Source organism: Eschscholzia californica, unplaced genomic scaffold (genome assembly GCF_041429995.1).
Source record: "Eschscholzia californica isolate CP2 unplaced genomic scaffold, dmEscCali1.0.p SCAF_3, whole genome shotgun sequence".
Lineage (NCBI taxonomy): Eukaryota > Viridiplantae > Streptophyta > Magnoliopsida > Ranunculales > Papaveraceae > Eschscholzia > Eschscholzia californica.
In genome coordinates, this window is record NW_028238420.1 from 752,021 (window position 1) to 768,605 (window position 16,585).

Below are 16,585 nucleotides of genomic sequence, written 5' to 3' on the forward strand. Positions count from 1 at the left end.
CCCACTACATCAGCCTTGGCTGGGGTTGTGGTCTCGCGCCAAGCATAACGGTTATCGCGGAAAATATCAAAGAAAGAGAAATTCTATATGCAATTCTGTAGTGGCAACAATCCCACATTGGTGGTGAGACGGAGTGTGGTGCTCCTCTTAAGAGGTTAAGCACTCTTTCCTAGTGAGGCCTTTTAAAACTGTGAGGCCCAGGTGTGCCAAAGCGGACAGTATCACTAACAGCCCGAAGGCTAGTCTGCACCATCCTATAACACATTCACCATTTTTACAATTATACACGTCATTTTTACTATCAGAAGCTAACATTGACTTAGTCAATTTTCGTTGACCAAGTCAAAGTGTTCTCACACTGACATTTGAAACACTATCTCTTTTTTGTGTTAAAACACTAGTTTTACTATCAGAAGCTCACATTGACTTAGTCAATTTTCGTTGACCAAGTCAAAGTGTTCTCACACTGACATTTGAAACACTATCTTTGGTGGATGAATGTCGACCACATGGTCCACATGTGATCTTTATCATAATAATAAAAAAATTTATGAGCATATAGTCCAGAAAACACCCCCTAATAGTAGTTTTGATCCTCCCTAATCCCATAAAGGGTTTAAAAACCAAAATATTAATCTTAATGGATGTCTAGTCCATTTGGATTAATCTAAAGAGAAAACACAAATCCCTAGAATATATAATAAATTTTAATACCTAAACTAACCTTCCTTAATGTAAGAATTACTCAATCTCCAATTTTATTTCCAATACTTGTGATTTGATTACAAATGTGTATTTATACACTTTAGAGAGAGAAAGATAGAATTCTGTTATTATAACAGATTTGTAACAACCTAAGATAGAATTAGTTACCTAACTAGAATTAGTTACTAACAATCTTCTTTAATCCTATTTCAGGAATTGTGGCTGCCTTCAGACTCCATCAGATGGCTGCCTCCAGAATACATTGAGTGCCTTTAGTCTGCACAAGACTTTATTTATTTGGGTCTTCTCTTATTGACTTTGACCAGACAATTAGGTTTGAAGTATAAAAGGTTTTCTTAAAAACCTAATCCCATTTTCTCTTCTCTGCTTCTCTGAGAAACCCTAGCCGTACTTCATCTCTTCTTCATCTCTTCCTTATCTCTCTTAATGTTAACACTTAAATATAAAAACACATTTATCTTCAAATTCACCAAATATCTTTTTCATTTTTATCTCTCAATTTCTCTCTCCAATCACGTTTCTAAACAAAGAAACCGTGATTTTCATTATAAATCTGTAACCTAAACCAAAATAATGGTTTTCTTTCTCTCTTTACATCTTAATCTTCTGAAAATCCTCCATTAAATCAGAAATATTGTTTGATATTCATTAGAGCTGCTGAAATCATCTTCTTCATCGTTTCATATTCATTAGAGCTGCTGAAATCATCTTGTTCATAAAAAAAATCAAGCTGCTGAAATTATCTTCTTCATCGTTATTCAGGTGAAACACATTATTGAAGTCAATTTTCGTCTATTTTATAAGTTTTTATATTCTGTTTTAGTTTATTATAACAGATTCTCTCTCTAAAGTTGATCATATATGATTTTGAGTAAAAGTTTCAAAGATTTGTTTACTAATTCATTATTTTTCGAATGTTTGATGTTTATTTTCTTTTCTGAATCCTTCAAATCGAGTATGTTATTATTGCAATCAATCATCATATCATATATCTTTAGATTGTTGTTTAAGTTTATGATATTCACATTTGTTCTTCAGATCTCATTTTCAATCCGTACAGATTTATGAAACCGACATTTTTCCGTACGGTTCCTCATAACATAATGTATATTACATGTAGTTTCTGGTAAATTCCCATAATTTATAGTAAATTACTCAAACATCTTCCGTACGATGTTTTTATAACAGAAAACATAATATATGTATTTTGTAAAAAATTATACATACTTTATCAGGAATATCAAAAACATTATATTAATGTTCATAAATTATGAGTAATTTATTGAAAATTACGCGTACTTTAAACCTAATATCATTTCATTAGTAGAACAACTTCGCTTCACTACCAAATCTCATGTATTTTGAAATAAGTGCACATAAATTATGTAATATTTATTTACCGTTACGCGTACTTTTTGCCCAAAACAGTAGCATTGTTAAGCTTACCAAACCACTCAAACCCTTCAAATATTGTTAAAATTTGACAAACATTATACATAATTTACGGAACTGTACATGTAATTTATTATACAATATATGATTTTTTGTTTAACGTATGTGTATTTATGTGTGTAGATTTGATATAACAGATGAAATTTCAAACAGAATCATCAAATCAAAGTAAGTCAATGAAAATAAAATCGGATGGCTGGGATAAAATATTTACTGAAGTTGGTCAGTTGTTTCCTGGTGGTGCAAAAGCATTTGGATTAGCTCTTCGACCTATAGTGTAATTGTTGTGTGTCCTGCTCAAGACTACAAATGGAGAGTACATGGATGGGCACCATTTTCGAACCAGAGAAGATTTTGTATTTTTTTTTTGTAACAGAATGTAAACGATGTGTAATGTAAAAGAAATTATTTGTAATTTATCGAACATGACCCACATACGTTTGATAAATTACGTTGTATACAAGAATAATGATGGTTTCCTCGTCATAAATAACATATAATTTACGTATTTGTTTCATAATTTGTAATCGATGTGTATTTATGTATGAGTAAAAACTAAAACAAATGCTGTTGTAATGTTCACAAAAAAATTTACTATTTCTAAATCTGAAAGTTAAGTGAGAGAAAGTGATATATACGTTTTATATATTAATCCTCAAATCACGCTTAATTGATTCAAGAAAATGTTCTATTTCCAAATCTGAAAGTTAAGTGAGAGAAAATTGATTTGAATCGAAAAAAAATTACATAGTAAGAGAGAGAAAATTGATTTGGTTTCCAAATATGTAAAGAAAGAGAAAACTGATTTGGTTAAGATTTTTGTTTTGAATCGATTTGGAAATAGATTTGCTTTCTAAAACGGTTAGAAGAGAGAGAAAAATCAATTTCGGATTTATACGTTAGCTGCTTTAAATCCCCCAAATCACGCCCACATTAGATGTAGTTTCCAAATTCACCCTGAAAAATTAAAAATCTCGCGATTTTTGTAGTAGGGACATGGACGGTAGTTATTTCATAAAGAATGGGTTATTTTGTCCATAATGTAAAATGACTAAATATCTATATTTTGGGAAGATTGGATCATAAACCTTTTTTTGAACATTATTTTGGTCTCTATACCCACGGACCCAAAAAAAATGTCCTTTTTTTCTTCTCCACCACCCCACCTCCAACATAACCTACACAACAAGGAGAGAGAGAGTGTGTGATGGTGGTGGTGGAAAGGAAAAATAAAGTTAATTTCACATGAAAATAGTTGGTCCGTCATTGGCCGGCAATACTCATTTGACAAAGATGGTGGCCGAAGTGTGAGTGTGAAAAATATTTTGATTTGGTCAAAATAAATGTGTTTTTTTTGTGAAAGGAGGCATCCGCCTAATATCTACTCAATATCAAAAAGATAAAGATGAATGTTAGTTTTGTCCGTCGCTAACTAGCTTACAATATAATTAGAAATATAATTAGGAAGTTGAAACATCTCTTTCGATGAAGAAAATTATGAAATAAAAGCATTCCAAGCTAATAAGTGTGCCATTTTATTAGCTTCACGAGAACACTACATGAGCACAATTTGTCAATCATTGTCTCCGCTCTCTGTAATTTCGTGCATAATTATTCGAATTTTTCATGGGATGTTCTCCTCGTAAAGTTACTAACGTCAGTGCATCACCCTCAATAAAAAAAGATATTGGGTTAATTTTCTAGCCATTCCAACAAGTGTTGCTTTACCTCAGCTTTTAAGGCATTTTCGGTTGTGTCGTAGCTCGGATATGCTGATCTGAATTCATCGTTACTATTACGACAAATCGCCTCGAGAGATTCTTTCCCTTCTTTATAAGCCACATCAAAATGTGAGTGTATGATGGTAAAAATAGTGAGTGTACATAAATTTTCCCATCAAGAGACATAGCTCTTACGGGATTACGGCCTAATTGGGTAACCACGGTGAGAATAGGCACCACCATTAATTGCCGAGCCCAAGCCCCAATTCTTTAGGCCTAGCCTAATATCCTTTTGTAGGGGTCTCAACATAGTCAAAAAGCCCTAAATCTGGCCTGGAAGATCGAAAGACGAAGGGAAATGGGCAACTCAAAGCCCAAGATGGCGCAAGCCCACAATAAATAGATGATTTAGAAAAGGGAACTCTATCTATACTGCATAATGAACATTTTGTAACAACAGTTTTGATTACATAATGACCTATTTTTGAATTTATAGACTGTTCTTCCATAACAAAAACTCATAAAACAATCACAATAACCCAAGAACCTAATCGGGTAACAAGACAATTACACATTAAAATCACAATGAAAATCAAAAGAAAAGAAGCAAAGAAAAGAAGCTACTATAGTTGCCTTTCTTAAGAACTGCCTTTCTTAAGAACTTCAATGACGGTCGATCAATCATTTTCTAGTGCACAATAATCTTCATTTCAGCAAAAGGCCATTCCATCTTCCAAACTGGAATTTCTTCACAAGTAGAGGAGAATATAACAAAGGGAAAAAAGAAAAATGTATGGATCCCTATTTCATGTTTCTTCAATGTGGGATTATGTATTTTCAGAGTGTACTAATGGTTTACCAGTTCTGATATGAGTTTCTGTAAGAATGAAAGTTCAATTTGTGTGAAGTTGGGTCTTTTCTTCGTCTGGGATATCTGCTCTTCCCCTGCCAATGCGGCGTATCCGACGCCTTCTTCACCTTCTTCCTTGATGGGTTTCTGTATCAAATCAGAAACTGCTTCTGTGATTTCTCGAACAAAATCCACAATCACCCCTTCAACCCCCATCAAGTATTGCATATAAACGGCTTCCGGAACATTACTGGACAATACATTCAGAAAAATTATCAATATCACAGTTAGAACAAGAATGAAACTAGAGTAAAGAGTAAAATGAGGAAGCTTACTTCAATTGACCATATGTTAGTAGAGATAGTTGAGCCTCTTTGATCTTAGCTACTGCTCCTTGATTTCTAAAGATAGGTTTGACTTCCGATACAATTCCTTGCAAGCCGTTTTCTAGTGACCATTTTATGGCTTCATCTAAGGAATTCCTTCTTGCATCTGAGTAAACTTCATTTCCTCCATTTGTTAGGAAGTAAACCTGTTTTTTTCAATCAATGAAGAGATTTATGAGCAAGCTATGATCATAAACTTGAACAGCGAAACAACAACCCAAGAATTGAAGTAATCAATGAATGCGAAATTGCTCTTACAGGGTAAAAGTTCTGCAATTTCTTGATTAGTCTTGCAGCATCTGGTTGGAAACTTGAGAAGATAATGGGTCTATCTTTAGCGTACTGGAAAACAACCTGCAGAAAAAGATAATCAAAATGTTATCAACCACTTGTTCGGTAAGCTAAAAAAGTTAGAGAGATAGAGGGAGAGAGAGGCTAGATGAGTGAACATACTGTTAAAATTGCTTGAAGGACATGGAGAAGTTCTTCCTCCTGGTAAATGACATAGTCATCGAACTTCAATTCAATATTGAAACCCAAAGACGAATTTACTTTCTGAAATGCCTCTTCCAATGTGCATACAGAGTCATCATCTTCAACCTTCCAATTGAAAATTCTCCCATCCTTTGTCTTTCTAAACAGTGGCTTACCCACCTAATTTCGACATCCAAATAGGAGCATAAATCAAAATCAGTACCAATATACTAATACAATTTCAAGAAAACCCGAGACGAAAAATTTGAAATTAGAAGTACTTACTTTTCCAGGTTCTCTTTCGGGTCCGTATAAGAGAAATTCAGCTAAAGTAAGTTCTGTTACTCTTTTCTCAAATGTTGTGCCCTGTAAATTGATCCATAACAATTAAGTTTAGTACATGAACCGGCGATAGAATGCCCCGCCACTATCCTGGCCGGGGTATGTGGCCAGCTGCCCGGCTGGGATAGTGGCCGGGCATTCTCACATTTTCCCAACAAAAATAGATTGAGAAAACAAATTCCTTACATTTTCTTCAGTCACAATGAAGTTGTCGTGGAAAATGATTGGGCATTCATCTTTTGTTACCTACAAAAATACATTCTCCATTTAGCATTTCATCTTCAATAGAATTTCGGCGAGGAAACATAATAATACCTTCTATCTCCAAAACTAGATATTAGAAGTTCTCAACATATAAAATTATATATGCATCCCATTTTTAGCTTTTGCTTCTTAAACTTATTAGTTTCCATATGAACTTTCGTCCATGTGGGACTATAGTTATTTCCGTATGCTAACCGCAGAACTTGTTACAGCATTCTTTCTATCTTAGCCAAATTAATCTTCACCCATGTGGGACTATTGTTGTTAGTACGACATCCTAACTGAACTTACAACGACTTTCTATCTTAACCATGTCTTTTCATGTTCGTGCAAATCTCTATGCTAGACATTTGTTCCGGAAAATCCTCACCATCCCTGAAACCGAGCACCAATTTGGAGAAAGGTCCTTCTACCATGCACCCATAAGTCATAATTTTTTTTCCAATTAACAAGTCAAAGTTCAACTACTCTCACCGATCATAACAATTCCCGGATTTATAAATTAAAAAGAAAATACCATTCAAGTCTTATCATGAGGCACATGATAGAAAAACCCTTGAAAAACATCAATAACTTCACCTAAATTTATGAAAATTACTGTTTATACTCTTAACCTGTGATTTAAATGATTAATTTAGGTTAGATTATGCAGGAATTAATATTGTTTTAGTTTCTCAAATCTGATCTATAATTTAGAATGATCTCAAATGAGAAAAATTAATGTTCATACTATGCAAGGGGACCACCAACAAGGTCAAATCATGAAAAATTAAGGTATTAGAAAGATTTGACCTCCTACTTATAGTAAGCAAATTCAAATCTTCATCTTCCTTCTTAAAATTCAAAACACTTAAATTAGAGAGAAAAAGAGGAAAGAAATCCAGAGAGAGAAAATGAAAAGCTCACCTGAACATCAAACTCAACAAATTCAACACCAAAAGTAGCAGCATTATTGAAAGAAAGAAGAGAATTCTCCTTCAACGCTTTCATCCTCTTATCAGAAGAATACAACATGTTCATACCGCTTCCTCTATGTCCGATCACACTAAACTTCGGCGCCGATTGTCTAATACTACTACTACTAGTATCAATTCCTACAAAAACAAAACAAAACAAAACCTAATTTCAATAAACCAGATCATTTAAAATAAAAAACAAATCAGATCATCATTCATTCACTTACCTTTAGAAGAGAAACGATTAGAAAAGATGGATGCATTTTCTTGAACTTGATCAAGATGATTAGGAAGAACATCAGAAACATTAACAGCTTTAAGAGCAGCCATTGTTGTTAAAGAAGAAGAAGAAGATCTAGTAGTAAAAAGAAATGAAGAAATTGTTGGATAAGAAATGGAATTGAAATCAAAAGTAGTCCTATATAAAGTTGAAGATAACGGAGGAAGTGGACGGAAATTAATTAGAGAAGTTAAAGACAACATTGAATGATATGGATTATCCTATTGAATATTCCTTCTGTTAGGTTAGAAAGAGAAGAAGAAAGAGAAATTAGAAAAAAAAGGATAGATAACGTTGCTGTCGCTGAGTAGGATTTCTTGATTTCTTCTTCGTCTTCTTGTTTGTGTTATTTTAATGGAGATATAACGGAATATTCAATTTTGGATGATTACTGGATAGTCTGGATTCGACGGCAAAGGACGAATTGCCGTCTCTTTCCGTTTCTTCCTGTTAAGTTAGGTTTTGATTTTACGGGCCAACATTGAATAATTTCCACCTTTTTTCTTTAACAAGTTTGAAATGAAAGTCTAGGGAAACGGGGAAGAAGGAATATGCCCGGGAATATCTCATTCCCGAACGTGAATTTTCAATTTTGGGATATGGTGCCTTTTGACCCGTTTAATCCGCTTATCTGTCCAAGCTTTAGGATAAATTTCTTAATGTCTAAAAATTGTGTACGAGTATATATTAGGCCAGCCACCTCCTCTTTGTGTAGCGATTGGACACTCATTCCACATGACAGAAATCTTCACATTCAAACACAAGGAAATGTAAATATAGGATTTATTGAGCTTTGAGTGTAAATAAATGTAAAATTAAAATTAGATTAGTTGTGCCTTTAGGCCCTCTAGGATGGCATTTAGGGAACCAACCCAAATTTAGACGTTAGATGAGTCCCAACCCAAATTTAGACGTTAGATGAGTCCCAACCCATATTTTCTTAGTTGAGAGAAAAGACTGGGTGTGCGTTGTGCATGGGAACCAACCCAAATTTGGACGTTAAATGAGCCCCAACAGTACAAATTCGTTAGATCTGGTTGTTGGGGCTCATCCAACGACCATATCTCGTCTTCCACTTGATCGTTGGATCTCCCAAAGGTCATGTGGAGACCGGTCTAGAACGGTCTTAGTCGACTCTATTCTTAGAGTTGACTGAGCTTCTCCTTGGGCTTGGGCCTAAATCCAGCCCAAAGATAAGTCAGTTGGAGTGAGTGCGCTGAATTTTTAGCCTCAACCCACGAAGTTAGAGATGCTCTAACATTATAATACCATATTTGAAACCTCAGATATGCAAAATTGCTTAGCAGAACACTTCACTCACCTCCTGTCCACTACAACTCCACCCACAGATGTCAGCATTACCTCTCTATTTCAACCTATGATAAGCACTCAATCAAATGATAGCCTAACTGCAGTTCCCACAGCTGAAGAAATATCTCTAGTAGTCCATCACCTCAAGGCAGATAAATCCCCTGGCCCTGATGGATTCTCTGCATCCTTTTTCCATCAACATTGGGATACCATAAAAGAAGATGTTATATCCATGGTACAGGAAATTTTTCAAAGTAAAAGGATTCCATCAGACATCAACCACACCCACATTGCTCTCAGTCCTAAAACAAAAACACCCCAATCCCCATATGATTTTAGGCCCATCAGTCTCTGCAACACAACATATAAGATTGTTTCAAAACTTCTGGCAAATAGGCTAAAGATCCATTTAGATTCCATCATCAGTCCACATCAGAGTGCTTTTGTCCCTGGCAGACAAGGAACAAACAATATTATTATAGCTTCAGAAATAGTCCACTCTATGAAAACCATGAAAGGTAATCAGAAGTACATGGGTCTGAAACTTGACATGTCCAAAGCATTTGATAGAATTGAATGGAGTTTCCTTTTGGATATTTTGTCAAACTTGGGATTTTCAGACTCCTTTTGCTCCTTAATACATCAATGTATCTCCACAAATACTTCTTCTGTTCTGCTGAATGGAACTCCAGGTCCAAATTTCAAACCTTCCAGAGGACTTAGACAGGGAGACCCTCTTTCCCCTTATCTCTTCATTATCTGTATGGAAGCCCTCAGTAGAATGTTAAATTCTAGTCAATCTCAGCAACATATTCAAGGTTTCAAAGCTTCAAATTCTTCTCCTATCATCACACACCTCTTCTTTGCAGATGATTGTCTCCTCTTTCTTAAAATGGATATTCCCACTGTCCATAAGCTTTTAAACCTCCTGAACCAATTTGGATCTGCCTCAGGACAGATGATAAACTTTCAAAAAAGTGGAATCTTTTTTAGTGCAAATGCTCATCACAAGCATTGCAAACTTGTCTCTAGGACTCTAAGAGTAAGGAAAATCAACAAAAATGATCCTTACTTAGGGACTAATATCTTTATTGGCAGAAACAAATCCAAAGCATTCCTCCCTATCATTGACAAACTAAAACAGAAGCTTAGTAAATGGAAGAACAATCTTCTCTCTCAGGCAGGTAAAGGTGAGCTAATCAAATCATCCCTAGCTGCTGTCCCTAGATACCAGATGGTCATTTTTGATATACCTCAAAATGTTAAAAAGGTCATGACATCTCTTCAGAGAGACTTCTGGTGGGGAAAATCTCCTATACAGAACAGGATATACTTCAAAAACTGGAATGCAATTTGCAAACCAAAATCCTTGGGAGGATTAGGTTTTAGAAACATTACACTGGATAATATAGCTCTGAGAAGCAAGCTTAATTGGACTGCCAGAACCAACCCTCAATCCCCCTGGGTCAATTTCATGAATACCAAATATTCTTCCCAAAGAAATACCAGCAATCAATCCTGGATTAAGAGAACCATTCAAAAGAATCAACCTCTGATTGATGAGCACATTATCTGGGACATTGGAGATGGATCTAATGTCAATATCTGGTCTGATCATTGGATACCAGGAATTACTTCACTGAACATTCCTTCAAACTGTTCTAACTACAATCAGGTCTCTCAGCTAATAAATGGCAATGGGGATTGGGATCAAAACTCTTTAGATGCTCTTTTCCCGGATCACATCCAACAGAGAATATTATCACTCCCTCTCAGAACTTCTGAAGATACTCAAAAATGGGAATTATCTGTCTCAGGCAAGTTTAGTGTTTCCTCCTATTACAAGCATCTCATCCATAATCAAAGTAATAGCCAGCCCTCATCTTCTTCAAACTTTTGGAAACCACTTTGGAGGACTAGAGTTCATCCCAGAGTTAAACTTTTTATCTGGAAATTAGCCCAGGACATTCTTCCTGTCAATCTCAAACTATCTAAAATGATGAACATCTCACCACTCTGCCCTCTCTGTGGTATAGCTGAAGAAACCCCAATACACTTCTGTCAAGATTGTACTGTTACTCAATGCTTTCTCCATCAAGTTCTACCCCTTCCACAACCATGCAGTAACCACCAAAACTTTATCTCATGGTTCAATTATCTTCTCTCTCTCCCCACAGGCACAAACACTTCAAGTCCTCTCACACCTTTAGAAATCATTTCCACTGCTCTCTGGCACTTATGGAAGAGAAGATGTGACATCATTTTCAAAGGACATGTAGTTAACTTACCTTCTCTTGTCCAAGAGACCCAAATCTTCATTCAGATCCAAAAAATCAACCTCAATGATTACCCTCTAACCCTTAACATCCCTCACTACTGGCAACCCCCTCCTCCAGGAACAATTAAAATCAATTATGATGCTGCTTATAACACAAAGACTCATGCATCTGCCCTGGCTTTTGTGGTTCATGATTCTGCAGGTACCCAAATCGCAGGAGAAACAAAAATCTCCTGCAACAGATCAGTAGATGAGAGTGAAAGTGGAGCTGCTTTGATGGGGATTTTTTGGGTAAAAAACCATGGAGTTCGAAAGCTAATTCTGGAAGGCGATTCTCTTAGTCTCAGCAATTACTTGACAGGAAACAAGGATCATCTTCATTGGACAGCCACTTACCTTGCTAAAGACATTAAATCTCAAGCTTTACATTTTGAATCTTTAACTTTTGTTCATGTATATAGAAAGTTAAATAGCAAAGCCCATGATGCTGCTATTAACTGTAGGAACTCAGGCATTTCTGTGAAAACTTGCCTTCCTAACTGTTCTTCTCTCCATCATAGCACTTTTGTAACTAACTCTTAATCAATGCTATTTTGTTTTCAAAAAAAAAAAAAACACAAGAATGTATGTGCGTGGCTTGCAATTAACAAACGTTATTTTGCTAGATAGTGCCATAGTATATGTGAAAAAATTGGCCTGACGTCTATCTTGGTTTTGATATATGTGAGTATTAAATGTAATTCTCAATATTATCAACTAGAGGCTAACGCTCTATCTATTCACAATTCAGACGGTAATTTTCAGAATTTATCCATCATAAAACATTAGATTAAGACATTGTGAGTGTTCACCATTGTCAAAAATAAAAAAACTAACGTGAGACTATTACGTTCTTAGTTAATTAGGGACGCTATCACTCTCATACAATGTGACCTATTAGATTGTGGAATATTCTATGTCATAATGTAGATGAATTTATGGAATCACAATATCATTATTAATGACTTAATTAGGTGGTTAGTCAATAGAATTATAAAGTTCAACAAATGAAAAAAGGATTTTTGAGTCAAAGGCCCAAAATCTGGGGGGTAAACAAAAAAAAAGTCCACTCTTGCCCAAAAATTAGGTGCAGGTCCAAATGTCAGTTTTTTTTAATTTTTATCCCCATCTTGCCCTTGGACGGGACATGCTGACGTTTTCCTGAAAAAAAAAACTGTCTGGTAAATAAAATAATTTACCACTACAAGAAAAATTCAAATTTTCAAACGAAATTTCAAATTCCCGCCCAGCAAACCATCTCTTCCCGGTAAATAAAATAATTTCCCGTACACAAAAAATTCTAATTTTCTAATTTTTTTGAAATTTCAAATTTCCGTCTAAAAATTTCAAAAATTTTTTGACGAAATTTCAAATTCCCGCCCAATATTCCAGTAACTAAAATATTTTCCCGGTCACAAAATCTTTTTTTCGAAATTTTGAAATTTTCAAACGAAATTTCAAATTCCCGCCCAAATTTTCAAATTTTTTTTACGAAATTTTAAATTCCCGCCCAACAAAAGTGTCTAGTACAGAAAAATAATTTCCCGAAAAAAATTTCGTTTCCCGGGAATTTTTCGGTGGCAGTTCCGTAAATTTCTGAACAGTACAGATTCTGATGGACGGGTTGTCAGATTCTTTTTCATAAAAAAAATCGTTTCCCGAGAAATTTCGATGGCAATTTTGTAATTTTTAATGACAATTTTGTAATTTTCGATGGCATGAACGGTAAATACTTTATTTTCTAAGGGCCCTTTACGTAATTTTGAACCCCAAACTGACACATTGGACCTCCCTTTCATTTTTAGGCAACTTTGGGTGGGAGTTTCATTTTGGGCATCTTTTTGGACCAATGGCGCAATCCCCCAAAGAAAAAAGTCAATAGAATTATAAAGTTTAAATAAAGAAATCAATGGAAACGTGGACGTCTTCATTGATTGGTAGTATGATCCATCCATCCACACATTTGGAACTTTCGTCCAGATAATGAGGACAGCATACGAGTCAGCTCTGAGTAGCCATCCAATCAGACCATTATCTTATACTATAGGATTAATCTTAAAATAATACTCCACTAGAAAGAAGGAAGTATATATGTGGGTGTCATGACCAATATGTCAGAAGCTGTATGTTAGAAGTTGTCGGTGAATGCTACCCTTCCAATATATTAAAACAGATAACAACACAATTTCTTTTTCCCCCACTAGTTGGTTTATGAATATATTAAAACAGATAACAACACAATTTCTTTTTCCCCCACTAGTTGGTTTTTGACAAGTCATGTTATCTGATTGGTCTGGTATTCCTCCTTTTCTAAGATAAAAAGATTGAGTAATGTTATTTGGCGTGAATTTTAGAAGAGGGATTGGGTTAACCATCCAAAATAAGGGGAGAAATAGGTTTTCCATCCTAAGGGCAACTCCAATGTGGGGCTCGGGCTCCCAATTTTGGGAGTCCTTGAATCTGACAACCTGTCCATCAGAATCTTTACTGTTCAGAAATTACAAAATTGCCATAGAATTTTTCTAGAAAAACGAATTTTTTTTTTGAAAAAGAATCTGACAACCCGTCCATCAAAATCTGTATTGTTCAGAAATTTACGGAATTGCCACCGAAAAATTTCCGGGAAACGAATTTTTTTTGAAAAATTGTCTGACGCACCGGGAAATTATTTTATTTACTGGAAATTTTCTTCTGTACTAGACACTTTTGTACCAAGAATTTGAAATTTCTTTGAAAATTTGAATTTTCTTGTGTACGGGAAATTATTATTTACCGGGAAGAGATGGTTTGCTGGGCGGGAATTTGAAATTTCGTTTGAAAATTTCAATCTTTCAAAAAAATTTGAAAATTTGAATATTCTTGTGTACGAGAAATTATTTTATTTACCAGGAAGAGATGGTTTGCTGGGCGGGAATTTGAAATTTCGTTTGAATTTTCAAAAAAAATTGAAAAATTGAATTTTTTGTGTACGGAAAATTATTTTATTTACCATCCAGTTTTTTTTTGTCAGGAAACGACAGCATGTCCCGTCCAAGGACAAGAGGGGGATAAAAAAAAATCAGGAAACAATGAGTTGTCCTGACATTTGGACTGGAAACTCATTTTTTGGCAAGGTTAGATTTATTTTGATTTTACCCCCCCAAAAATTGGATCTTTCACTCAAAAATCCATTTTAGAATCACCTATCTATAATCTAATGAATGGTAACTTGGTGGGCTCTAATGAGCCAACCTATTTATCTCTATATGGGTAACTAATTAGAACAAGGCAAAACACCATTCCGCTGGTAATCCAAATTTCAGATAAAATAACACTTCAAAATAATGGATGATTTTAGAAAGGAAGCTATTTGGTTGAGTCGCGACTCAATTTTTGAAGTTTAGTTTACTACCAAAAGACTGTTTTTATTTGTTGAAATAGTACCAACCTATCTGATTTGGTTGAATACCAACATATCTGATTTTCTTAAAATAATTTGATCTTTCTTGCGTGTTTTCTCTCCTGCTTTCCTGTTTTTGATGCTTTCATCATTAAGGGAAATATAAACAACTATGTTTGTTCATTACATAAATGTGTATTACAAGAGCAAACACTTGTGTTGTGAGCGTAAAACACGTACCAGAATTCCTTAGGTGTAGGGGTGGCAATTTGGCCCGAACCGGAGGGTTTTTTCCCAAACCCGCCCCTAATGGGACGGGTTTTACCGCCCCGTTTACGGTTCGGGTTTGGTATGAAGTTAAAAAAAACTAATCGGGCTCGGGGCGGGTTTGGTATTAGATAGTAAACTCCGCCCCGAACCGATTAGTATGTTATATATTAAATATATGTTTTATTTAGAGGGGTTGGGCCATTGGTCCAAAAAGGGGGCCAAAATGAAAATCCCACCCAAAGTTGCCTAAAAATGAAAGGGAGGTCCAATGTGTCAGTTTGGGGGGTCAAAATTACGTAAAGGACCCTTAGAAAATAAAGTATTTACCGTTCATGCCGTCGAAAATTACAAAATTGCCATCGAAAATTCTCGGGAAACGATTTTTTTTCTGAAAAATAATATGACAACCCGTCCATCAGAATCTGTACTGTTCAGAAAATTACGGAACAACCACCGAAAAATTCCCGGGAAACGAAATTTTTTTCGGGAAATTATTTTATTTACTGGAAATTTTTTTCTTTACTAGCCATTTCTGTTGGGCGGGAATTTGAAATTTCGTAAAAAAATTTGAAAATTTGGGCGAGAATTTGAAATTTCGTAAAAAAAATTTCAAATTTGGGCGGGAATTTGAAATTTCGTAAAAAAAAAATTTCAAATTTGGGCGGAAATTTGAAATTTCGTAAAAAAAATTTCAAATTTGGGCGGGAATTTGAAATTTCGTTTGAAAATTTCAAAACTTCGAAAAAAAAAATTTGTGACCGGGAAAATAATTTTATTTACTGGAAATTTTTTTCTGTACTAGACACTTTTGCTGGGCGGGAATTTAAAAGTTTCAAAAAAATTTGAAAATTTGTCCGAGAATTTGAAATTTCGTTTGAAAATTTGAAAATTTCGAAAATTTGAAAATTTCAAAAAAATTTGAAAATTGAAATTTTTTTGTACGGGAAATTATTTTATTTACCGGGAAGAGATGGTTTGCTGGGCGGGAATTTGAAATTTCGTTTCAAATTTTCAAAAAATTTTGAAACTTTGAATTTTTCGTGTACTGGTAAATTATTTTATTTACTAGACATTTTTTTTTCCAAGAAAACGTCAGCATGTCCCGTCCAAGGGCAAGAGGGGAATAAAAAAAAAACTGACATTTGGACCTGCAACTAATTTTTGGGCAAGAGTGGATTTTTTTTTTTGTTTACCACCCATATTTTGGACTGTTGACTCAAAAATCTTTTTATTTAAGGTTATGTTTCTAAAACTTTAATCTTATATTATCAATTTAATTATTTTATGTTTTATATTATTTAAGTAGTTGTAGTGTTTATGATTGATAAACTCAAAGTCTTACAAAATTTTGTTAACAATTGTTATGTTACTTCAAACTAAAATAACTTTTGTGAAACAAAATACTTTGAACCCGACCCGACTCGACTCGTTTTATATTAAACGGGGCGGGGCGGGTCGGTAATGGTTTAGCTATTTTTAATTGGGACGGTTATGGTAATTGGTATCCACCCCTATTAATTATTGGGGCGGTTATGGTAAAACCCATTTACTAACGGGACGGAACTAGGAAGGGGATGAACCGTCCCAAACCCGCCCCGTTGACATCCCTACTTAGGTGGGAGCATTGTATTACCTGCTTACATGACTACATATTATTTCTTCACATTAAAGTGTGTGGTTAGAGGAATCATGTACATGCACGCCCTAGTTACACTTAAATACTACAAATTTTGTATTATGTTTTTATAATTCTTCACATATACCTTTTTGTCCTTTGCTATGTCATAGTATTTACTAACCACAATAACAAATTTCATTAAATTTTTATGTTACACAGAGTAAACAAGACGTGTTTTG

General features: G+C 34.7%; 1 protein-coding gene across 1 annotated transcript; it reads right to left on the reverse strand.

Moving 5' to 3' along the window:
* Window positions 1-4,306: 4,306 nt before the first annotated feature.
* Window positions 4,307-8,109, reverse strand: LOC147547443 (glycerophosphodiester phosphodiesterase GDPD2-like). The gene is made up of 8 exons (XM_086665568.1): window positions 7,399-8,109; window positions 7,122-7,309; window positions 6,138-6,197; window positions 5,895-5,975; window positions 5,589-5,789; window positions 5,394-5,489; window positions 5,085-5,281; window positions 4,307-4,999 (listed from the first exon to the last, which is right to left on the reverse strand). Exons 1-8 carry the CDS (start codon window positions 7,652-7,654, stop codon window positions 4,747-4,749), a joined length of 1,332 nt encoding a protein of 443 aa, XP_086521694.1. The 5' UTR covers window positions 7,655-8,109; the 3' UTR covers window positions 4,307-4,746.
* Between the last annotated feature and the right edge of the window lie 8,476 nt (window positions 8,110-16,585).